General features: G+C 46.5%; 1 protein-coding gene across 2 annotated transcripts in view; it reads left to right on the plus strand.

The window, feature by feature from the left end:
• PALM3 (paralemmin 3) overlaps positions 1–26,027 on the plus strand; it is a 50,477-nt gene that overhangs the window by 12,070 nt on the left and 12,380 nt on the right. The window contains exons 1-4 of one of the 2 annotated variants that reach the window (XM_079960003.1): positions 6,233–6,534; positions 15,915–15,966; positions 24,184–24,264; positions 25,799–25,923. In XM_079960003.1, the coding sequence (XP_079816129.1) occupies positions 15,922–15,966; positions 24,184–24,264; positions 25,799–25,923 (251 nt within the window). In that variant the 5' untranslated portion in view covers positions 6,233–6,534; positions 15,915–15,921. Of the gene's footprint in view, positions 1–6,232; positions 6,535–15,914; positions 15,967–24,183; positions 24,265–25,798; positions 25,924–26,027 lie in introns of those variants that run through there. The other variant, XM_079960002.1, reaches the window with a different exon arrangement.

Here is a 26,027-nt window from a genome sequence, read left to right on the forward strand (position 1 = left end):
CCCACGCTATGCCACTGCTTCTCGCAGTGAGCTAAACAAATGGTGAACTCTATTGGTTGAATCACAGCCTGCACTGTGACACAAGATGCTGTTGTGTGTAACTGGGCCTCTTGGCATCATGGGAAATGTAGTTTACATGTTGAAAGACACCATATGCCAGCAGCGACTAGAGTGGCAGCGAAGGAGTCCACCCCATCCCCCACTCCCTGGCTTGTTCATAAGACCTACAGATGAACAGGATCAGGTCCCTATCCCTCTCTCAGTGTACAGGTTTCCTATCTGTACCCAATTCAAGCTCTGACATGTTATCTAAATCAATTATAGCAGATTATTTACTGATGTAGCTCCACTCAGAAATAATAGGAAGAATGGTTCCTGCGTTAAGTTAGGCAAGGCAGCATCTGGAAATGTTTGTGCCCTAGCACAACATTTTAATACATTTAGATTAATATGTTTATCAAGAACTTTGAATTGATAGCAATTAGCTACAGACTGTACCTTTCTCCCTTTTTTGTATCTGTTTGCCTGTTGACAGGTTTCTGGATGTTGTGCATATGGCAAACACTCAGTAGACGCAGGGTGGATCTGCACACAGGAAAAAAACCACATGCTATAAATAAGTCAGAAATTAAATCCTTATAACAAAGGTAAAAAAAACACTATGTAAAACTGTTGCATTCAACACACTGTTTTATGACTAACGTAAAAGAGGCCCCAGGGCACAGTTGGGCTTTACCATTGCTCTGCTTGAACAGTGTGAGATACAGAAGTTTCTGTTTGTGAGAATATGTGTGAGTGAGAGAGATCAAAATGATTGCTGGGTTCCTGGCTGCGCAGAGAAAATTTAATAACAACAACAACAACAACAACTATATATATATATATATATATATATATATATATATATATATATTATTAACACACACACACACACACACACACACACACTCGTACCTTGGTTTTCGAACAGCTTAGTTCTCAAATGTTTAGGCTCCTGAACGCCACAAACCCAGAAAGAACTGTTCTGGTTTGCGAACTATTTTTGGAAGCCAAACATCCGACTGGGCTTCCGCGGCTTCCGATTGGCTGCAGGAGCTTTCTGCAGCCAATCAGAAGCAGTGCTTTGGTTTCCAAACGTTTTGGAAGTCAAATGGACTTCTGGAACGGATTCCATTTGACTTCCAAGGTATGACTCCGTGTGTGTGTGTGAGAGAGAGGGGGGGGGGCAAGGCCTGCCATTGCAATGCTGCTCAGCATTACCTGCACTGATTACATCATGGGTAGGCAAACTGAGGCCCGGGGGCCAGACCCAGCCTAATCACCTTCTTAATCCGGCCTGCGGACGGTCCGGGAATCAGCGTGTTTTTATATGAGTAGAATGTGTCCTTTTTAATTAATAGGCATCTCTGGGTTATTTGTCAGTCCTGCCTGGTGTTTTTACATGAGTAGAATGTGTGTTTTTATTTAAAATGTATTTCTGGGTTATTTGTGGGGCGTAGGAATTTGTTCATCCCCCCATACAAAAATACAGCCCGGCCCCCCACAAGGTCTGAGGGACAGTGGACCGGCCCCCTGCTGAAAAAGTTTGCTGACCCCTGGATTGCATGAACAGGGTTGGTGTCACTCTGTAAAAGATTTCCCCAGCCCTGAATAATGCAACAAGTGCTCTCTGCAACAAGCCTCAGTAGGAGGACATCTGAGGATTTAAGGATCAGCAATACCCGAGATCCCCTTTAAACATTACACAAATGGCATGGCTGCTTGCCACCAGCACATCATGCATCATTATAAAGCTTCCATTCCGTCCTATCATGCTCTTAAGGGCAGTTTGTGCGATTAAATATCGCACCCCATGAGATTTGTTGCCGCGCCTGACCACTTAGGAGGATGGAAACTTTGTGTCACTAGAGCAACGGAGGGAATAACTACAGGATGATAAATAACCACAGTGTTGCTAAAACCAGGACTGAATTAAACGCTGGAAGCATGGCTGACCCAGGCATTTTGGTTTCCCCGAGTACTTTATCCCTGATGGAACCTGGTAAAAGATGCTAGGAGTGCCATTTCCAGAGCCGTCACAGCCTTGTGTGCACCGCAAGAGTTGTGAATCAGCATCCTTCATAGTTCAGATGTCCAAGTTAGTCTCAGGACCCATTTTCCCTCGCAGTCAGTGCTCTGAGAGCTGGAAGTGTTTTTTAGCCACACAAACCGTTCTCACAGATTATCAGACTCCATAATAAACTGAATGCCGCATAACAACAAAGGATTAATGTATGATCAGGCATGGCGGTTTACATGTGCAATCCAAAAATGCTTGGAAAACATATAGGCTTTTTTATTATTATTACCTGTGAAATGACGAGCATGCCTTGACATGCCTTGATTACAAGTTTGTAGGGCCACTAGGGGCTGGATAAATTTATCTGGGGGAGGTCCCAGTTCCAGCCCGGTTGTCCATTTCTGTTCCATGGTTTTGCAAGAAATCTAGAGGTGCTCCGCTCAGATTGTATGTTGCTTGTCAATTTAGGACCTTTAAAAATGTCTGTCTGTCCAGCTTAGAGGATGGTTTGGGTTGCTTCTGCACTTGGCCAGCCCTTAGTGTGGGGGGTGTGGGGGGGTATGGGGGTGAGGAAACCAGGATGGGCATATCCCTGGTTGGTGGGTCATGCCAAAATCCCAACATCCTAGAAAAATGCAACCTGTACTGCTGAAAGAAGTAGTGAGACTCATGCAACACGTTGGCGATTAATATACACAGAATAATCAATTATACATTCTTAATCAACCTTTTGAGAAAAATACAAAACATTAAACAAAGCCACAGAGACTTGCAAACTACCCAACCTAGGATGAACTTATAATGTCTGGTTTCAATAGATTTTTCAAATGCTTAACTCAGTCTTTTAGATAAGTTCATGAATTCAATACTAATGGTAAAGGTAAAGGGACCCCTGACCATTAGGTCCAGTCGTGACCGACTCTGGGGTTGCGGCACTCATCTTGCTTTATTGGCCGAGGGAACCGGCGTACAGCTTCCGGGTCATGTGGCCAGCATGACTAAGCCGCTTCTAGCGAACCAGAGCAGCGCACAGAAACGCCGTTTACCTTCCCACTTGATGTGCTTTGGAACTGCTAGGTTGGCAGGAGCAGGGACCAAGCAATGGGAGCTCACCCCATCGCGGGGATTCGAAACACCGACCTTCTGATCGGCAAGCCCTAGGCTCTGTGGTTTAACCCATAGTGCCACCTGCGTCCCTAGTGGAGTTGTAGATAGATGTTAATGAAGTTGTAGACTGTAGATAGAAACGTCCCAACATCCAGCTACCAAGTGGAAAAATAATTACGCTAGGCCAGGGGGCCTCTTGGCGAGCAGCATTGCACCCTCTGCTGCTTCTCAGGTATGTTCCAGGCACCCTTCAGTCTGGCCCACCTCCCTCAGTCATGGGCAGCCCCCCCCCTTCTCCAGCATCTATACATATGAGTGGTAAGTCTCTGGACTTCTGACGTCAGACTTCCTGGATCCCAGCCAGGAACAGGATCCGACCATTAGTCCCTTTTGTCCTAGCAAACAACCGTTAGCTCAGTTCCTTATTGGAAGGCTCTCAGCAAAGTGCTGACCTGCAGGACTCCGCAAAAAAGGAATTAATAAGCAACCCTATATTATTAAATCATCTATTCCCATCTAATTAATCATTTATCTGTCCATCAAAAAGAAAGCTGGCTATATAACAGTGTTTCATAAACTTCTGGTAGCTGGGGCACTTTTTTTTCTCTGAATCAAAGCGGGGGGGGGGCACTTCTTCACTTTTGCACCCATAAAGACTTATTAACAGAGTGTGAATTAGCTGCCTTCAAAGGAGCCCACCGCTGTGCTTCTGCATGAATCAGTGTTCTGAGTGAGGCTTCTTTTTGGAGCTAGGCAAGCCCAAAGCAGTCATCGGTCTATTCTGTCTCAGCTAGAATGGGCTTTTTAAAAACCTGGGGTTATTTGGTTGATGCTCTGATCACTGCATTTTTGCATTTCTGCACTGTACATCGTGATGCTGCTACTTTAGCACCTAGAGTGTCTTTCAATGGGCTGCCATGCTAATTTAATTCAATACTAAAGGTAAAGGTAAAGGGACCCCTGACCATTAGGTCCAGTCGTGGCCGACTCTGGGATTGTGGCACTCATCTCGCTTTATTGGCCGAGGGAGCCGGCACACAGCTTCCGGGTCATGTGGCCAGCATGACTAAGCCGCTTCTGGCGAACCAGAGCAGCGCACGGAAATGCTGTTTACCTTCCCGCCGGAGCGGTACCTATTTATCTACTTGCACTTTGACGTGCTTTCGAACTGCTAGGTTGGCAGGAGCAGGGACCAATCAATGGGAGCTCACCCCTTCGTGGGGATTCGAACCGCTGACCTTCTGATCGGCAAGTCCTAGGCTCTGTGGTTTAACCCACAGCGCCAACCGCATCCCTAATTCAATACTACTAATAGCAATAATATGGCATAATATATTATTAACGCAGCCTGATAATTTTACTGTTTATACCCCATACATCTTACTGGCTTGCCCCAGAAATTCCAGGCAGCTTCCAACATATATAAAAACATAATAATACATTAAACATTTTTTAAAAATCTTCCCTGTACAGGATTGCCCTCAGATGGCTCGGGGGTCGGATAACTCCATGCCCTCCAACATTTCTCCAATGAAAATAGGGACGTTCCGGGATCAAATCAGAAACCGGGATGTCCCGGGATCAAATCAGAAATCAGGGATGTCCCTGGAAAATAGGGATATTTGGAAGGTCTGGAGGTCAGGGATTGCCCTTGAGGAAGCTCATTACGGCCTGGCTCAGCACAGGTTGTTTGGTTTAACCTAATAGGTATTGTTATGAACGTGGGTGGTCAGTCTGGATGAAATTATTATTATATTATTATCGGTACTTTCCCCCAAAAAAATGTTTAGGGGTCCTCTCATTTTGACTCAAGAAAATAGTTTTATAGTTCAAATTGGGAAAAATAAATACAGTAAATGGACAAAAGGCCGCCATCGAGGTTAGCAACCGAACTGACGATTCACCGTGGTAAAGAAGAAATTAAAAATTATAAAATTTTAAGTTTCTTCTCCCATTAGATTCACAAAATGTTTAGGGGTATGCGTACTCCTGCATACCCCCAGAAAAAAGTACTGCTGCTGCTGCTGCTGCTGCTTCTTCTTCTTCTTCTTCTTCTTCTTCTTCTTCTTCTTCTTATTATTATTATTATTATTAAAATGTATGTAACACCCTTCATCCAAAGATCACAGGAAGTTTACGGTATAAAAACACAGAAACACATAACATAAAAACAAATAAAACAATAATCCCCCTCACTTTAAAAGGCCACGGATTGTGTAATTAGCCCAAGGCCTGGGAGAAGAGGGATGTTTTCACTGGGTGTCTAAAGATTTGCAGTGAAGGTGAGCCTTCTTGGGGAGTGCATTTCACATATGGGGAGTCACTGCAGAAGAGGCCTGTTCTGATGTATATTTTGCTCTAGGAGGCTTTGTTTGGTCAGAATCGAGTATACACTTCCCAAGTTTATGCTAAATACATTACATCTGCTAAATGAGCCATCATAGCTGGTGGAGGACTGTGGAAATTTGTGTCCCAGGCTTTTTAGACTCGTCTACCCCTGTGCTATCTGAAACCTAAGGGGTGCATTGCTTGCCAGAGGTGATGCATATTGTATGTGGGTGGTGCTGTGGTCTAAACCATTCAGCCTCTTGGGCTTGCTGATCGGAAGGATGGTGGTTCGAATCCCCGCGACAGGGTGAGCTCCCGTTGCCCTGTGCCAGCTCCTGCCAACCTAGCAGTTCAAAAGCACACCAGCGCAAGTAGATAAATAGGTACTGCTTTGGCGGGAAGGTAAATTGCATTTCCGTGCACTCTGACATCCGTCACGGTGTTCCATTGTGCCAGAAGCGGTTTAGTCCTGATGGCCACATGATCTGGAAAGCTGTCTGCGGACAAACGCCGGCTCCCTTGGCCTGAAAGCGAGATGAGCGCCGCAACCCCATAGTCGCCTTTGACTGGACTGAACTGCCCAGGGGTCCTTTACCTTTATCTTTTTATATTGGCATTACAGTCAGCTCCCCCCCCCCCATTGTTACGTACTTAAGTGTGATTGACAATTACAATGCGCTGTATGCAGTGTGTCCTTAAAAGACTGCTTTGAAGCTGTAGCTAGCGCACATCGTGGCTGCCCACTTCCTTTTGCTTGCGAGCATTAAATGAACATGCCGCCACCGGCTGCTTCTTCGCTTCCGGGCCTAGTTCAAAGCACCGGCGGTTAGCCTTAAAGACCTTTACAGCCTGTGTATGTTGTACCAGAGGCTGCCTTATCACTTATAAACTCTTTAGGGGAGGTGAAATCCTGCCCAAGATTCTGTCTCCTGCCAACACATGGAGCAGGGCTGTGGAGATAGCGCAAGACCGTGACTCACTTCCTAAGGTGTTCCGACAGAGTTGGACTTGCAGCTTCTTTCCACGACTATCCTGTGCAGGTGCGTGTTGTATCTTTAGGGTATTATCATCTGTGATCCATGTTAATATGCTTGCAGGTTTGATCCCTGTATGGGCCAGCTGCATGTTCCTTCATTGCAGAGGGTCAGAACAGATGATCCTCAGGATCAGTGCTTTAAAAAAAATATATATGTTTAGGGGTAATTTCATTTTTACTGGAGAAAATCACCATTTTATAGTTCAAATCAGGGGAAATAAATACAGTAAATGGACAGGGGTAGCAATGCAACTGATGATTCACCTTGTTAGAGAAGAAACTAAAACAATTCCCCCCCCCCAGTTTTTTCTCCCGTTAGATTCACAAAATGTTTAGGGGTATGTGTACCACTGCGCCCCCCCCCACGAAAAAAAGCAGTGCTCAGGATTCCTCCCAATTCTGTGATTCGATGTAGCAATGGCATAGTTTCATTTGTATCTAGGTATGATTTTATCCAGTGCTTTTTTTTCCTAAAAAAAAATGTTTAGGGGTACTCTCCTTTTGACTCAAGAAAATCACCATTTCGTAGTTTAAATTGGGGAAAATCAATACAGTACAGTAAATGTGCAAAAGTACAAAGATTCACAAAATGTTTAGGGGCATGCGTACCCCTGTGCCCCCCCCCCTAGAAAAAAGCACTAATTTTATCAAGAAGTGCTAAGCTGCTTTGAAGTCAAATGTGGGGCAAATGACCAGGTGTCACTGACCCCTGTCTCCTTGTGTCTCTACATGTGGGAAGGTGTGTCACAATAATTCATTGCATTAGGATTTCCACACCTCCAGCTCCCTGCAGGTAGCAGGCAGTGGAGTGTAAGGGGGGGGGGCAGGTTGCCAAGAAGGAGGAGGACACAGAAATGCCTTCACAGCTAGCACCATTTTAATGGATTTCTAGCCCGCCTCTGAAGGTGTATGTTCTCCCAAGCCAGATTACAACAGATCGATACAAGTCAACGTTAAAAGCCTAAAATTTAAAATGGGATTTTCTAAAATAACCTAACATTAAAATAGCAGTGCATAAAACAGTCGTTAAATATCACAACCATTAAATCATCCAAATGTAAAACAGAAAGAATAAGTATTTAAGGCTTTTCTAAGGCCGACAGAAGGACGTGGGTGGCGCTGTGGGTTAAACCACAGAGCCTAGGACTTGCTGATCAGAAGGTTGGCCGTTCAAATCCCCACGAAGGGGTGAGCTCCCATTGCTTGGTCTCAGCTCCTGCCATCCTAGCAGTTTGAAAGCACATCAAAGTGCAAGTAGATAAATAGGTACCGCTCCAGCGGGAAGGTTTCCGTGCGCTGCTCTGGTTCGCCAGAAGCGGCTTAGTCATGCTGGCCACATGACCCGGAAACTGTACGCCAGCTCCCTCGGCCAATAAAGCGAGATGAGTGCCACAACCCCAGAGTCGGTCACGACTGGTTCTAATGGTCAGGGGTCCCTTTACCTTTTTAAGGCTGACAGAGCATGGGGGGGTGGAGAGGGAGATGTCATACGAATTTCCCTCAGGAGGGTATTTCAGAGATAAGGGGCCCAATTCAGAGGAGGCCCTGTGATGCAATGATGTTGTGCCAGCCATTGGTGTATTTAAAAAAAAATGTTATCAGGGAGGCATGGGTGCAGGGAGAGGCACAGTTTGGCAGTGCGCATGTGCTCCCTGTTATGCATAACTGGGTGTGAATTTTGCAAACTGGGCACTCAGGTAGACTGTAAGCGTTAAATCTGAATTCATAGAGCTGTATTGTGCAATGGTAATGATGAGATTCTTAAGAGAGGCAGTATGGTCAGAGCAGGGGTAGCCAACGTGGTGCCCTCCAGAGTCCAGACATGGCTAGAATCCAGCGTCCACCAGCACTATGTACCTATTAGTTGGGGTGATAGGAATTGTAGTCCAACAATAATCTGGAGAGCACCAGGTTTAAACTTCCACTCAGCCAAAGAGCAAACTCATTACTGTGGTACCTCAGTTTACGAACAGTCCTGTTTACGAACTGTTCGGTTTACGAACTCCGCAAAACTGGAAGTAGTGTTCCAGTTTGCGAACTTTGCCTCGGTCTACGAACGGAAGCTGAACGGTGGAAGGGCACCGGTGGCGGGAGGCCTCATTAGGGAAAGCGCGCTTTGTTTTAAGAATGGTTTCAGTTTAAGAACGGACTTCAGGAATGGATTAAGTTACTAAACCGTGGCACCACTGTATCTGTCACCATTAGCCTGCCTCAGAGGAGAGTTTTGAAGATAAAATGGATGGCTGGAGAACATGGATGCTGCCTTGAACCTCTTAGGGGAAAGGGGGGGGGGTAGACAGACAGACAGACAGACAAAAGTGAAAAGAAAAACTGGATGTATGTTTCCAAAATATAAGATAAAAAACTACATACAGCAACAGTGTTTTGTGTTGTGTAGACTCCTATGATGTAAGTCATGGGCCCCGCCTGCTAGCTTGCTCCCTAAAAGATCACTGGTTTGCTCATTTCTATATACAGTGGTACCTCAGGTTACATACGCTTCAGGTTACATACGCTTCAGGCTACAGACTCCGCTAACCCAGAAATAGTGCTTCAGGTTAAGAACTTTGCCCCGGGATGAGAACAGAAATCATGTTCCGGCGGTGCGGCGGCAGCAGGAGGCCCCATTAGCTAAAGTGGTGCTTCAGGTTAAGAACAGTTTCAGGTTAAGTACGGACCTCCGGAACAAATTAAGTACTTAACCCGAGGTACCACTGTATAGGGTGCCTACATTCTGCATGGACTGGTTTGCATGGCATCATTTGCAAATGGCTTTAGATACCTATTAGGTCCATAAGTTACCATATAGCATATATTCAACACAAAAAACAGTGGCAATTTGTTGTTGACAAAGGATAACTGGACATATAAAGGGCCCCATTACCTACAGTAGCTGAGGGCCTCATCCAACCTAAATCCGGCCCTGAAGGCATCCTAACTTGAACTGGGAGTACACTCCTTGACCATGCAAGGTAATGCAGAGCCTGCGTCTATGGTTGAGCCGAGCCGGCTTGAAGGTTTGTTGACTTGGAAGGCCCTGGAGCCCCCAAACGCAACTCCGTCAAGCTGCGGCTCCATAACTTTTCTACTAGTTTGGAGGCCTGATGAGAGGCAGCAGGCAGAAAATGGCAGCTGCCTTCATTGGCTGCCTTGCCACCGTCCTACAGAGTGACCTTTGGAGCTGCTGCTGGGAAACGCAAGCCCCACCCCCTTCTCCCAAAGGGGCACTTTGTGACGCTCGTGCGGTTTGCAATATTAACCAGGTAGCCTCGGGAGGCCCCTGAGAGCCAGGCAGCAGCTTCTGAGCAGAGCTGGCCTCTCCCAGATGATGTCCAGTGAGAGGTTAATGGGGTGAGTTAACCTGGGTGAATGTACTTGTGCAGCCAGGCTAAGCTCTGTGCAAGTCCATAGGCTTAGGCAATCCATTCGCTTTATAAATGGGCATTAGCTCAGGGTCACTGAGAGAGAGAGAGAGAGATGCTGATGCGACAAGTCCTTGGTGATGGAGCTGCAGCACTTTTTACTGGGCGCACACCCATGGGATTATGGGCACAAATACTTCCCTCCCCATGCAGAGTCAGATGCTCATTGAATACCCACGAACAGCATGAAACTCACTGTGAGATGATAATAATAATAATAATAATAATAATAATAATAATAATAATAATATATTTATACCCCCACCCATCTGGCCGGGCCTCCCCAGGCACTCTGGGCAGCTTCCAACAAAACACTAAAATACAATAACCTATTAAACATTAAAAGCTTCCCTTAACTTCAGATGTCTTCTAGAAGTTTGGTAGTTATTTTTCTCTTTGACATCTGGTGGGAGGGCGTTCCACAGGGTGGGCGCCACTACCGAGAAGGCCCTCTGCTTGGTTCCCTGTAACTTGGCTTCTCACAGCGAGGGAGCCGCCAGAAGGCCCTAGGCGTTGGACCTCAATGTCTAGGCAGAACAATGTAGGTGGAGACGCTCCTACAGGTATACTGGACCAAGGCCGTTTAGGGCTTTAAAGGTCAGCACCAACACTTTGAATTGTGCTCGGAAACGTATTGGGAGCCAATGTAGGTCTTTCAAGACCGGTGTTATATGGTCTCGGCGGCCACTCCCAGTCACCAGTCTAGCTGCCGCATTCTGGATTAGTTATAGTTTCTGGGTCACCTTCAAAGGTAGCCCCAAATAGAACGCATTGCAGTAGTCCAAGCGGGAGATAACTAGAGCATGCACCACTCTGGCGAGACAGTCTGCGGGCAGATAGGATCTCAGCCTGTGTACCAGGTTGAGCTGGTGAGAGAAGTGTATAACCAACCGGGCATCGTGGAACATTCTTTGTATTTATGTGTGCGGCTCCCCTAGTGCGTATGAAAACCTCTCTGTGTGTGGCTTGGGGGCACACACTCATTTTCTCATTTTCCCTGCCTGTAAACGGGCCATTTGTACCAATGGACGTAAATTGTGGCACAACAGCATAATTTGTATCCTCACTTCCTGGATGCGCATTTACCTTTCTGAACATTGCCCATGTGTGTGAGCATCAACAATCTCTCCCTCTCATTACAATCTCGCACAGGGAGCTCTTTCAAGAGGGCTGTGTGTCCCTTTGGAATAAGATCTTCCTGCTTCTTCCCACTCTTACTACCGGTTATGTATTCAGTGGTTTCTGTTTGTCTGAGCTTGAGTCTGGACTAAGGATTCTGAGCTCCTGTGCTCTGATTCGATACATGATAGCCAGTCACAGAACATTTCAGGATTTGGGCCTCTGCCATTGGCCCTTGAACTCTGAGTTGTGATTCGCAGCTTGGAAGTTTAGACAGCCAATCATGTTAGGAGTGGGAGTGGCCCAGGCTTTCAGGAATGTATATAAGCAGTTGCTTTGCCCCTGTTTCCCAGTTATGTAGTTCAATAAAGGTTCTTGCTGTTATCTCTGTTATCACTTCACTACCTATAAACTTACACTTTACTACCCAAATCTAAGGTGGCCTACCTTACTGTGCCTCAGGATAAGCCTTGCACTGCGCATGTATGTCTAAACCATACATTTTCCCAGCCAAATGTCTCCCAAGACAGAAGGATGTCAACAACAACAAGAAATTGGCAATCCCTTAAGGATGAGCTCTGTGGGTAAAGATATTATGCATAAAAACAAGCCTCTTTCAGTGTGTCACAAATGATACAAGGTTAGATGCACATATTTTGTTCTTGGTTATTTGTACAGTCTTGAATACATGTACTCTTCACTTCTGAGCAGTGGCAAGTTCCAGGGATAAGGCTACATGGTGTCCTTGTAGTGTTTGCTTTATTTATAAGCAAGCAGAGCAGAGCAATTTGGAAGGAAACAGCTCTCTCCCCACAGCTGGCAGCAGCTGACACATCCCAAACTCTAAACAGGTATCTCATTCCAAAGGCTGAAAAGGGATCCTCAGCTATCAGGAGAACAGCTCCTATAATTAGTCTGTCATCTGCTGAACAACAGATAAGTCACCCAGGATCCATAACAGTATTATTAGGGGATACACCATAGATCCGTGTTTATGTATCTAGGGATTTGGTCGTCAGTAAGCGCGCCGGTTTGGGAGACTCAGAGAATCATTCCCCCTTTTCCAGAACTGAAGTAAGAAGAAGACCAACTTGGGAATTCTCACTCCCTTTTATCTTTCCTGATAGGTTCCAAACCCAATAGTTTCCAATAGTCTCTGAGATTTTCTATTGTCCAGGTTACAAAAGCAGCATCCAAACTATCTGTTTGTCACACCACTCCTGTGTGCTTGGTGAAGCAGGACACGGGTAATCTCCTGTCCTGATCAAGGTTTGTCCTGTTTTGCAAACAAAAGTCATCTTTCTAACAAGCCGTTCAGAACCCAGCAGTCTCTCCCCGCCCCAGTTAAGCTCATGATATTTGTGGGGTCAAGAAGCAAAAGGAATCCAGTCGCTCAGCTTCAGTGGTCCATCTACACCAGGGTGACCAAGACCGTTTCAGTGCCAAAACGGAGCTTGAAACTGAATCAAAAGGGATCCAGATCCTCAAAGCAACTTTGAAGTTAATCTTCCACCACTTTCTTGAGTCCCTTGCCCCCAAAGTGACATTTGTGAATTGGCTATGGTTTCTTAATTCTTTGGGGTCTGGGATTTTTGATGGGGGGCAGGCTTTTGTTAGCAGGGGGCAGAACCTCAGATTTGTATTGATTTAAGAGGCAGTGTCCTCCCTGCCCCCTGGCTATGCCCATGGGTCCAGGGAAATTCTTTTAAGAAAGGGGTGCTGGCACTCTGCCCCTCAAAATGCACACATGCAATGAAGCATTAATTGCTCCCTGGACACTGTATCAGGAGCATCTGTGGCATCTAATTCCATGCAAATCTAAGCATTTTTCTCCTCAATGCACCTAACGGGTTTGTCACAAGCCTATGGTCGCTCCCACATCACTTCATGCTACCACCACACTGAAAATCTCCTTCGGGTGACTACTTTAGGGTGCAACTGTGATGGCCATGAGTGTGACTGTGAGTGCCCAGGGCCGTGGGTGCCATGCAGCGTGCATGGCCCTGGCACCGAAATTTGTGGGTGCCTGGCCCCTTCATGGGGAATTTTGTGGGTGCCCTGGCATCCAGGGCCCCAGGGAGTTGGCACCTAATAATTATTTTTTTTTTGAAAAAAAAAATTTTTATTTGATTTTACAAATTCATTCACACTCATAATCACAAATAATAAAATTACACAAGATTCTTCCGAATCTCAAGATTTCCCTCCTCCCCTCTGTGGGTTCTTTAGTTAACTTTTTCAACTGCATATTATAAATCCTCCTAACTTTCAGTCCTCCATTGTATCCCAAGTCTATGTATCATTACAAGAGTTATTTAAGACCTGCCAAAGAGTTCAAGTGTTTATAGTGGTTTCTCAAATATACAGTACAGTCATACCTTGGGTTGAAGTAGCTTCAGGATCAATATTGTGCTCACTGGAAGGACAGATCCTGAAGCTGAGGCTCCAGTACTTTGGCCACCTCATGAGAAGAGAAGACTCCCTGGAAAAGACCCTGATGTTGGGAAAGAAGGAGGGCACAAGGAGAAGGGGACAACAGAGGATGAGATGGTGGGACAGTGTTCTCGAAGCTACCAGCATGAGTTTGACCAAACTGCGGGAGGCAGGAGTGCCTGGTGTGCTCTGGTCCATGGGGTCACAAAGAGTCGGACACGACTAAACGACTAAACTACAACAACAACGTGCTCTTGCCCATGCTCAGTCAGACTTGTCTCAGGATCTCAGCACTTGTGCTATCACTGCCATCGCCTGCAGCTCCTCAAAACACCAGGGAGTTCTGTGGGCTCCACAGTGTCAGGGAGCATGCCTGCTTGGGAGTGATCCTGTTTCATAATGAGACCAGGGCTGTGGCTGGAGCACTGACCATATCGGCTGGAAAATCCCCCAGAGCATTCAGGAATCCACCAGGTCCCATACATCTCAGTTAAGGGTAGCCAAATTTTGTGCGACTGCCATAAAACTTAGGGAACAAGCTGTGCTATCATAATGATTAAGGCCTTAAATGATAATTTTAGGTTATATGTTAGCGAGTAAGTTTTAATTTATATATTCTTTAACTGTTGCTATATCCATAGCTGTCAACTTTTCCCTTTTCTTGTGAGGAATCCTATTCGGAATAAGGGAATTTCCCTTAAAAAAAGGGAAACATTGACAGCTATGGCTATATCTGTATTGTCCCTGTTATAGTAAAGGTAAAGGTAAAGGGACCCCTGACCATTAGGTCCAGTCGTTACCGTCTCTGGGGTTGCGGCGCTCATCTCGCTTTATTGGCCGAGGGAGCCGGCGTACAGCTTCCGGGTCATGTGGCTAGAATGACTAAGCCGCTTCTGGTGAACCAGAGCAGTGCACGGAAACGCCGTTTACCTTCCCGCCGGAGTGGTACCTATTTATCTACTTGCACTTTGACATGCTTTCGAACTGCTAGGTTGTCCCTGTTATACCTAACTGCAAATTCAAATGTATCCCTATTGTGTTTTATGACTTCCTTGATAACTTACGACTTCCTTGGAACTTTATGACTTACTTGGAACTGGTCTGTAACCGAAATAATAAAATTCATTCATTCATTCATTTATCTCGGGGGGGGGGGCAGACCATCTTAATGGATCCTCCACCCTAGAGGAGGAGATACTGCCACATCCAGGCATCTCAGCAGGGATGGATTTGCCCATAGCAACAAACTCCCCGCAATCCCTGCTGCTAACAAGTCCTTCCTTTCCTGCTCTGTTGGGTTGCCTGCATCACCACTAAGCATAGTGTGGAATTCTGCATACAACAGCTTTCCATAAGCCACTGCAATGACCTGGAAAAGGCATGGTTGTTGTGGCAGGCAGAAGGCTGATTTGCACGACATTCAGTCAGTCAGTCAGTCAGTCAGTCAATCAATCAATCAATCAATCAATCAATCAATTATTGCCCTTCCTTCTTCCCTGACAGGGACTCAAGGCAGTTTACTGATAAAATAAGAATAATCAGCACATGATTGGCCATTTGTGCACTTTAATACTTTCTGTGGACTTGCCAGTTAAGTGCTGATGTGACTTGGCCCTGAGTACCTTTCAGAAGGAGATGTGGGTGGCACGGTGGGTTAAACCACAGAGCCTAGGGCTTGCCAGTCAGAAGATTGGCGGTTCAAATCCCCGCGACGGGGTGAGCTCCTGTTGCTCGGTCCCTGCTCCTGGCAACCTAGCAGTTCCAAAGCACATCAAAGTGCAAGTAGATAAATAGGTACTGCTCCAGCAGGAAGGTAAACAGCATTTCCGTGCGCTGCTCTGGTTCACCAGAAGCGGCTTAGTCATGCTAGCCACATGAGCCGGAAGCTGTACGCCGGCTCCCTTGGCCAGTAAAGCGAGATGAGCGCCACAACCCCAGAGTCAGCCACAGCTGGGCCTGATGGTCAGGGGTTCCTTTACCTTTCAGAAGATGCCACTTTAAAAAGAAAATAAAAGTAGTTTGAAATGTAAAACATCGGTGATATTTTTCAGCTGTGTTAGCTGAACTGTGCCAGGTTATTTGACTTCAGCATGGGAATGGCACTGTGGGCAGGTAAAAGGAAGAGACACAACCATGTGCCGAATGATGGAGCAAGCCGGAGAAGAGGTTTCGTGCCTGCAAACCTGCTTTCCCTTTGCCGTGCCTGGGCTTGCTGCTGAATGCCATGAATGCAGTGGCCAGATGTCAGGTGGGAGAAGGGGAGAGGGATCTGCTTGCATGCAGGGATCAGAGCAAGCAGGAATGCGAGACGGGAGCTGGGGGAGGGGAGGGGAGAAGAGGTGAGCGCTGGCATCCAACTGGCATCCAATGTCCTTTGGACACATCCCAAGAGGCTCTGTTTGTCTTTCAGAGGGAAAATGGCAGAGAGCTCCCTGTTTGTGCAGCGGCTGCAGGCCATTACTGTAAGTATTCTTCCTCCCTCCACTACCCCTGCCCCACTTGTGCAGAAATGGGGCTCAGGGTCCTCAGATGAGGTCCAGCCTCTGTTGCCCACAGGAACTGCCCCCCATCCCCATTCCAAAGCTGAGGGAGAGGGGGAGAGGTGGGTGGGAAGGCAGAGTGCCCAGATCTGCATGCCAGAACTAAGCGATTCTCATAATAATAGCGTAATGTAACTAGGGTGGGGGCGATAGGGGCAACTGCACCAGGCACAACCTGGGCAGAAGGCACAGCTGTCAACGTTTCCCTTCTTTAAGGGAAATTCCCTTATTCCGAATTCCTCGCAAGAAAAGGGAACGTTGACAGCTATGGCAGAAGGGGTGCGGTGCCTGCTATGTATTCACGACCCTCAAAGCCACATTGCAATATGTACTGCTCTACAGTGGTACCTCGGGTTACATATGCTTCAGGTTACATACGCTTCAGGTTACAGACTCCGCTAACCCAGAAATAGTGCTTCAGGTTAAGAACTTTGCCCCAGGATGAGAACAGAAATCGGGCTCCGGCGGCGCAGCGGCAGCAGGAGGCCCCATTAGCTAAAGTGGTGCTTCAGGTTAAGAACAGTTTCAGGTTAAGTATGGACCTCCAGAACGAATTAAGTACTTAACTCGAGGTACCACTGTATTTATCAGTTTGGCATCATTAGGCATTTTTAAAAGGCTGACATGAACTGGCAGGGAGGCTTATTGCGGCAGCTAGGCCGGGCCCAGTGGTGCTTTGTGGGCTGCTCATTTGCCCTATAGCCTAACAATGGCTGTAGGTTGAAAGCACACGACTTCCCCCAAAGGATCCTGGGAACTGCCGTTTAAGCCCTCAAAGAGCTCCCATTCACGGCACCCTTAACAAACTACAGTACCCAGGATCCTTTGGGGGAAGTCATGTGCTTTCAACGTATGGTGTGGACACAGACACAGTCAAATGTATTCAGCCGTGGGGATGCTGCTGGTGGGAAGGAGAGTGTTGGTGGCATGTGGCTGGCCAGCTATTGCTGAGGGGATGGCAGATTGTGGGAAATATTTCTAAAAAATTATTTCTGGCTTTACAGCTTCTCATGACTGGCGGTTAAGGTGCAAGCAGCAGGAGCTGTCTATCTTGAGCAGCCTATTTAAAGCACACACCACTAAGAATCCTGGGAACCATAGTTTACCGCTCAAAGAGCTATGATTCCCAGCATCCTTAACAAACTACTATTCCCAGGATTCTTTGGGGGTGCTTGGAATGTATGATGTGTGTGCACTATGCCTTTAAAGCACATTTGAAGCACATTCCCTCCTCCCTCAAAGAATTATGAGTGGTTGCTCAGGGCTGCTGGGAATTGTAGTTTGTGAGGTGCGAACTACCGTGCTCAGGATTCCTTGAGGGAAAGAAGGTGCTTAGAATGTGCTTTGTGAAATATACTCGGAGTCGAGAGTGGATTTCATGCTCTTTATTCAGCTCATAGTGGTGAGGAGGAATGGAAGTTCCCCCAGGTTGTCTGCTTTATTTATTTATTTTTTTATATGATATTTTATTAAGTTTTATCAAAGAAAGAAATTACATAAAGAAAAACACAGAACAAATAAACACTCGAGCACATAAACATTCAAACATAATACAAAAAACAAACAGTTAACATATATGAAAAAAGAAAAAACAAGAAAAAAGAAAAAGAGCAAAACACTAAAAAGATTCAAAAAGTTAAAAATAAAAATCCCTCTCTTTAATTTCTTACCATCCATAAACTTATTTCCTTGACTTCCTCACACCTCCCTTTCTTGTATTCCAGTTTAGAATTAATTAGCAAATTCCTTCTTATTAATTTTATCCTTAATTATCTTTCTCCACATATTATTTGTTCCTAATTTTTATCTAATATCTATCCCTTCTTTCATATTCTTATTTTACCTTTTTTACTAGAACCTCTTCATTTCATTTCAATGTCATCAACATTCAAAAATTTTACAATGTTTTTGTAGATAGATTTTAAATTTCTTCCAATCTTCTTCCACCAACTCTTCTCCCTGATCTCGAATTCTGCCTGTCATTTCTGCCATTTCCATGTAGTCCATTACTTGCATCTGCCACTCTTCCAAGGTGGGTAAGTCCTGTGTCTTCCAATGCTTTGCGATGAGTATTCTTGCTGCTGCTGTAGCATACATAAAGAAAGTTCTATCCTTCTTTGGCACCAATTGGCCGACCATGCCAGGATGTCTGCTTTATATACATTATTTACACAATGGGCCCCACGTGATTGGCTAATTCTGGGATTCTCCTGTAGGCCAATCAGGTCACGGATTCACTTCCACCTGGAGCTGGATTGGGTGGCTCCTGTGGACCAATCAGACTGCTGCATTCTGGAGCCTATTCAGCTCAGTACATAACACTTTGAATGCATAATGTATACACAGTCTAGTCCCTGCTCTGTAATATAAGGATAACAGCATTGCCCTCCCTGGGTTGATGTGAGGATTTGAGAGGATTCTGTTTTTAATCCCATTTAAAAAAACATTCCTGCACGCAGGCAGTTCCCCCATTCCACAGGGGCAACTATTTCAGACCCAGCGGCTGTTTACAAACCTATGAGCTGTATCAAATGCTGCAATTCCGCTTGCACAATAGACTTCTGTGCGCACAATAAAACTTTCTATCCTGCTCCTGTTGCCTCAAGCCCCTTGTGCACCCTCAATATCAGCTCCCAGGGGCTGGGGGACCCTCTGGTTCAGATTTTGGGGCATGTGGGGACATGGGCATAGCCAGGATTTTTGCTAGCAGGGCAGGTTTTTTGTTGGGGGGGGGGCAGAACCTCAGTTTGCTATGTATTTTTATTTATTTTTATTGATTGGGGGGCAGCTGCCCCTCCCTGCCCCCTCCCCCGGCTACTCCCATGTGCAGGGAGAGTAAATTGAATGAGTGTAACTCTGCTTGCACAGTTTTGGATATAAGCCCAAGTTCCCTTGAAGGAAAGGAAGCAGCCCGAGGACCCCCTCCATTTAAAATATGATACGATATCTTTATTGTCATTGTCCCATACAGAACAATGAAATTGAAAAAACTACATAAGACATTCAAAACCCCCTAAAAGCTCTGAAACCCCATTTTAAAATACAATATACTTCTGTTGAGACTCCTTATACTGTGTTTAAAATCAGAATTGCATTTGGGTAGAAACTGTTTCTCAGGTGGCTAGTCCTGGTCTTTATAACCCTGTACCTTCTTCCAGAAGGCAGAAGCTGAAAGAGATCATTTCTGGGGTGCGCACTATCCTGCGCTATCTCTGCACCTTTCTTATGGCACCTGGCAGCATAGATTTGATCTAAGGTGGGAAGAGTGCTACTGAAAAGATGACTTGCAGGGATGAACTTTTGGGGAGTCTTCCTTCCAGTCTCACACGCGCATTCAACTGGGAGAGGCTCTAGTGAAAAACAGCCCCTCTCAAAATACAGTTTTGTATGGCAACCCGTTTTCTCTAGAAGAAAATAGCACGGCCAGAAATGTGATGATTTGTCTGTGGAGTAATGCGTCCACACATAGGGCAGAGAACTTTGGTTTGAAGTTCTTTGAGAAGAAAGCCATGCATTTTGAAGAAGACTTCTGTTTTAAGTCCAATTTAAAGATAAGGAACCATAAGAAGATTTGGAGCCTTGAAGTTGTCCATAATAACAGTGAGCGGCAGCCTGAGCGAGCCCTCGGGTCACCTGGCCACAGTCTTTCCCACTATGAGAGATAAATTGTATTTCTATTTAAATGACAGCAGTTGCTTCTGAATTTGCATTTAACATGCAAATTTTATGCAAACTTGTTCCTTGATGATACGCAAGCGGCAAACCTGGTGTGTGCATATCTCTTCTGCCCAGTGATGTGGCTATTGGAAGTGGCCAGGTCCAGTATACCTGCAGGAGCGTCTCTATCCCCATTCTTCTGCCTGGACACTGAGGTCCAGCGCCGAGGGCCTTCTGGCGCTTCCCTCCCTGTGAGAAGTGAGGTTACAGGGAACCAGGCAGAGGGCCTTCTCGGTAGTGGTGCCCGTCTTGTGGAACGCCCTCCCACCAGATGTCAAAGAGAACAACAACTACCAGAGTTTTAGAAGACATCTGAAGGCAGCCCTGTTTAGGGAAGCTTTTAATGTTTAATAGGTTATTATATTTTAGTGTTCTGTTGGAAGCCGCCCAGAGTGGCTGGGGAAACCCAGCCAGATGGGTGGGGTATAAATAGTACAGTGGTGCCTCGCAAGACGAAAAGAATCCGTTCCGTGATTCTCTTCGTCTAGCGGTTTTTTCGTCTTGCGAAGCAAGCCCATTGACGGCTTAGTGGATTAGCGCTATTAGCGGTTTAGCGGCTTTTAGCGGCTTAGCGGATAAGCGGCTTAGCGGATAAGCGGCTTAGCGGCTTAGAAAAAGGGGGAAAAAAGGTGGGGGAACCCGCAGGAACTCGCAAGACATTTTCGTCTTGCGAAGCAAGCCCATAGGAAATTCGTTTTGCGAAGCACCTCCAAAACGGAAAACCCTTTTGTCTAGCGAGTTTTCCGTCTTGCGTGGCATTCGTCTTGCGGGGCACCACTGTAAATAATAATAATAGTAATAATAATAAAAGTAATAATAATAATAATAATAATAATAATAATAATAATAATAATAATAATTTCAGCCCTTGAATATATTCCCAGCGTTTTTGGATTTGGGCTAAATCTGGGCTGCTTCCCCTCCTCCGTGGGAAACACTAAGCAGGCCTGGTGTAACCTGAGCTGCCATTCCTTTGCTCATCCTGCCTTTGAAACAAATGAATTATTCACCAGGCAATAGCTCCAACCTGAACCAAACAGGAGGAGAGGGATCTGGAGGGCTGCCCAGGCTGGAAGAAGCAGGGGCCGGGCTGGGGTTGATGCCTGTGATGCAGCCCGGCTGTCCTTGTGTTCAGCCCCACGCACACATCCAGATGGGAGATGTTGTCATGAATGGTGCATGCCAGGAAGTGTAGTAAACATTTATTGTTGTGAGAAGTGTTTCGGCAGCTGAGAGATGTTTCTGTGCAGGGAGAGAATCGGGGCAAAGGGAGATGGAGCTACAAACAGCAGTGAGGAGCCTTCAGTACGTGAATACTGGCAGACGCACCCATGACCTTATGCACGCCACAGGGTGTTTTGAGCGCATGCAACATAGGCTGGCTTGGTAAACACATTGTCACCTCCATGTAGGCACACACCCAAACACTGCATCAAAATTTGTACCTTTGTACTTGGTGATAAGGATGCAGATGGCGCTGTGGTCTAAACCACTGAGCCTCTTGGGCTTACTGATCAGAAGGTTGGCGGTTCGAATCCCTGTGACGGGGTGAGCTCCCGTTGCTCTGTCCCAGCTCCTGCCAACCTAGCAGTTTGAAAGCACACCAAAAAGTGCAAGTAGATAAATAGGTACTGCTCCGGCGGGAAGGGAAACAGTGTTTCTGTGCGTTCCTCTGGTTTCGGTGTTCCGTTGCGCCAGAAGCGGCTTAGTCATGCTGGCCACATGACCCGGAAAAACTGTCAGCGGACAAAACCAGCTCCCTCGGCCAGTAAAGCGAGATTAGCGCTGCAACCCCAGAGTCATCTGCGACTGGACTTACGGTAACTGTCAGGGGTCCTTTACCTTTAGCTTTTACTTGGCATGGGTGGCGCTGTGGGTTAAACCACAGAGCCTAGGACTTGCCGATCAGAAGGTCAGCGGTTTGAATCTCCACGATGGGGTGAGCTCCTGTTGCTCGGTCCCTGCTCCTGCCAACCTAGCAGTTTGAAAGCATGCCAAAAAGTGCAAGTAGATAAATAGGTACTGCTCCGGTGGGAAGGTAAACGGTGTTTCCATGTGCTGCTCTGGTTTTGGTGTTCCGTTGTGCCAGAAGCAGCTTAGTCATGCTGGCCACATGACCTGGAAAAACTGTCTGTGGAGAAACACCAGCTCCCTTGGCCTGTAAAGCGAGATGAACGCCGCAACCCCAGAGTCATCTGCGACTGGACTTAACTATCAGGGGTCCTTTACCTTTACCTTTTACTTGGTGATAATTCATTTGACGTTATGTCCTCTCTTTTAATTTCATATGCCTAGTCACCAAGGAAGATTAGAGCCCTGATTTCATTCATAATTCCAATTAGTCTCCGAAGGGTTGTTTATGCGTAGGGAAGTCTGTTGGCACATACAGATGGTTGTGTGGCATAGACATGTTGATTTTAAATGTCAACACAATAGACTGTAAACTCCAGATTCTGCTGGGCACACCCAGGTTGTATAGACGTGGTTGTGTTTGTCTCCAGTGTTCTAATTGAATTATTTGAGATCATTGCAGCTTGGTGCCAAAAAGTAACTATTTTTAAAAAGATGTTTAGATCTACACAGTGTGGATCTTTCATTAACACAGTTAAATCAGTCTGATAATAGCAGCATTATTTGAACCAACGTAGTGCAACCTTCCCCAGCCTAGTGCCTTCCTGATGTTTCTGACTATGACTTACATTAGCTGAAAGGTACAAAACATCAGGAAGACTCATGTAAACAAACCGCCCATATGTGACTCCAGTGTAAATAGCATTTTGATTTTTTTGATTTTTTGGTATATTAATTCAAAAGCATTAATGATGAACACTTCTAATGATTTCCCTAAACTCTGAAAAACCACGCTGTTGAAAAGAAAACCGATTGAGAGGTAAAACCAGTCTCTCCAAGAGGATTAGCCTCCTTTGATTGATTGTGACACACACACACTTTCATGGATCGCAGCCCAAAGACGTGGTCTGTGTACCAGTCATCCTCACAAGGATATGCCGCCGCCTTTTAGGTGCCACGAGGCTACAGAGAGTCCAGCCAAAAGGGGAGGGTAGCAGTAAAGTCTCCCACTTGCTGCACAGAAACCCGCCCCCCGCCAGGGTCTCTCTCCCTTTCTCTCTCTTAAACATCCCCAGGCCCAAACAGAGGGGGGGGGGCCATATGGGCCACTGGGCCTGGGCCTCCGATTCCAAAGGGGGCCTCGGTCAGCATACATTCCCTATGTATTTTTAAAAAGCACTGTTGTATACAGTGGTACCTCGGGTTACATATGCTTCAGGTAACAGACTCTGCTAACCCAGAAATAGTCCAAGAGTCCCCTTTGTGGTGACTCCAACTTCAGGCAGGTGTCAAGCAGGTGAACCAAAGGCTGACCCGTCATGAGGCTTATTGCCTTACGCTGTTAGCCCAGAAATGGAAGCAAGAAGAAATTCCAACAAAAGAAGAATGGCAGACGAAATTAATGGGCTACAGTGGTACCTCGGGTTACATACGCTTCAGGTTACATGCGCATCAGGTTACAGACTCTGCTAACCCAGAAATAATGCTTCAGGTTTAGAACTTTGCTTCAGGATGAGAACAGAAATCATGCTCCGGCGGCATGGCGGCAGCTGGAGACCCCATTAGCTAAAGTGGTGCTTCAGGTTAAGAACGGACCTCTGGGACAAATTAAGTACTTAACCCGAGGTACCACTGTATCTATATTTTCCATTTTGTCTTTATATGCAGATACAGTTCAAGCCTTGAAACAAAATTATTTGTCAGCATAACTTTTGTGAAAATTATTTACATACTTACTTATTTATAAGACTTCAGTTATCCCCAGGGTTAAAACAAAAGTGGGGGGGCACATTATCTACCTGGCCCCAGCCTCTGCCTGGTTCTGAAAGGCCCTGAACATTCCAGTAGGGTTAAGGGGGCAGGCCCTTTGCAGACAGGGCAGTCTCTCCCCACCACCACCCCAACCCGCATCCCCCCCCAGGTCTTCCAGCCTTTAAAAGGGGGAGGCGCTGGCACAGTGGCAAGGTGGCGTCTGGGTTGGCATAGATGGGTTTTTCCTTAACCGGTGGCGAGAGGGAGACAGAGGGATAGAGAGCAGCGCAGCGCAGGGCGAGACACAAAGGGGTGGCGGCGGGGGTGGGTCTCTTCCCTGCTGCTCCTCTAGCACCCAGGTGATGCTGCTGCTAAAGGCCGAGGAGGGGCGGCTCTGCTGGGCTTAAGTCCTCGGCGCGGTCGGGCAGACAGGCACGCCGCTTCGCCTGTCTGCCGCCCACGTGGGCTCGCTCGCGCCCTGCCTCCCACCTCGGCGGCGGCGGCGGCGGCGGGCCCTTTGTCCGCCCCTCTCTCTCTGCAGGGCGGCTCCTGCCTCGCCTCGCCTCCCACCCCTTCGGTCCCCTTTTTGCTTTGCTGCAGGAGCGGCGCAGGCTGCAGGAGCGTATCCTGGCCACCCGCCGGGAGCTGGAGGAGGAGAGACTGCGAGCCCAGCGCCTCAAGGTAACGCCCAGGAGAGGGATGCAGGAATGGATGGACCAGAGGGATGGAGGTTGGGATGCGGGAGTGGGGAGATGAAGGAGGTGAAATGATGGCGGGGTGGGGGGTGCGGTACCACTGTGGGAGGAACCAGGGGAGGAGGGGGCATGTCAGACCCCAAGATTAAGGTGATTGGGGGCCCTGTTGTAGTTCCCAAAATACCCCCCCGAAAAAAAAAATAGAGCCTGAAATAAGATACTACCAAAAAAAAAGAAGTCTTGGAGTGTCTTAAAAACTAACTCGTGTATAATGGCACATGCTTTTGTGTAGTTTTTTTTTCTTGGTCCACCTTGATAAACAAATAGAAAATACTCTGTGCATGTTCATTTAACTCCCCATTGCTTTTGCTCACTTCCTTGGCCCAGTTACCAACTCTCAACCTAACCTACCTCACATGGCTGTTGTGAAGATATAGGAGGAGGTATAAAATGGCTGCAAAATGGAACTTAGTGCTTGTATCACAGGCATCAAATGTTGGTTCCTTTAACCCCACTAGTGCATCTTTGTTCTATAAAGGATCATATTTTTTCTGCACACCTCCCAGAAAAAAAATATCAGGGCAGCTCCAAGGCTTCAACCAATCATAATCTGGCCTGAGAATTGCATGCTTTAGTCCCAGCAAAAAACAGCAACAACCTTGCTTCACTTACCAATGTTCTGCACTGGAAATAAACATGTCTAATCAAATTTATAGCCCACATTTAGCAACGAGCTTCACTGGGCATTCTGACACAGTCACTGGGATATGAGCCATGGGTTTGCTTGCAAGTTTTTCCTGTTTTGGCCTGTGTTTTCACAACCTTGTGTGAAAAAGGTGTGCAAGAGGACCACCTATGTGCAGATTTTCATGCCCCTAGAAGCTGAAAGGTGTGGGAGTCAAGTTCTGACTGTGTGGCCCTTTGTGTGCAAATGCTTGCATGGTGCGTGGTGGTTGTGGAGAGAGAGAGGGAAAAACAGTGAGGATTGTGACTGGAGTACATTTGAACATCCGCACTAGTGGGTGTGTTCAACATCTGCTGTCAACGCCATGTAGCTTCATTATTTATTTATTTTAAAGTATTTCTGAACCGACCTCCATCCTTTACCGGTACTAGGATGGTATGTAAAGAGCATGACTGACAATCCTAGCAAATACAACAATGCAATTTTTTAAATAAAAAAATCACCACTAAAATACATTTCCAAACAATATAAGCAGTTGACACAGCCGGCACTGAATATGCTGCAAATATCTGGGCATGTAGCCTGGCGTGAAAAGATTGTACTGTCGGTGCTTCGTGTGTGACTGCTTGCCCATATAGTCCTATATGTGCATGTGGTTGAACAAAGATGCAATTCTGGGTATGCGCAGGAATGATCTCATGTGTGCCTGTGCATATATGCATGACTGTAAGCCCATTGTCTTGTCTTGATGTGTCCTGACAGCCCACGTGTCTCTATCGGCATGAGTGTCCAGTGCAGGATTGCTGACAAATGCATTCTCTGTCTGTCTCCTCAGAGGAAATCCCTGCGTGATCGTTGGCTGATGGAGGGAACATCCTCACCCACAGACGACAATGATCACTTGTCTTCTGTCTGGGAGGCACAGAATCGCATTCAGGAATTAGAGCAAGATCTGTCCAGGTGGGTGTGTCTTAGGTGATGGCGGGGCAGTGGTGGAGGAGCAGCACTGACAATAACACACCCAAAGGGGCTTCATGGTTTTACCCAGCACAGAGAAGCAGCCG

Source organism: Podarcis cretensis (genome assembly GCF_951804945.1).
Source record: "Podarcis cretensis genome assembly, chromosome: 17".
NCBI lineage: Eukaryota > Metazoa > Chordata > Lepidosauria > Squamata > Lacertidae > Podarcis > Podarcis cretensis.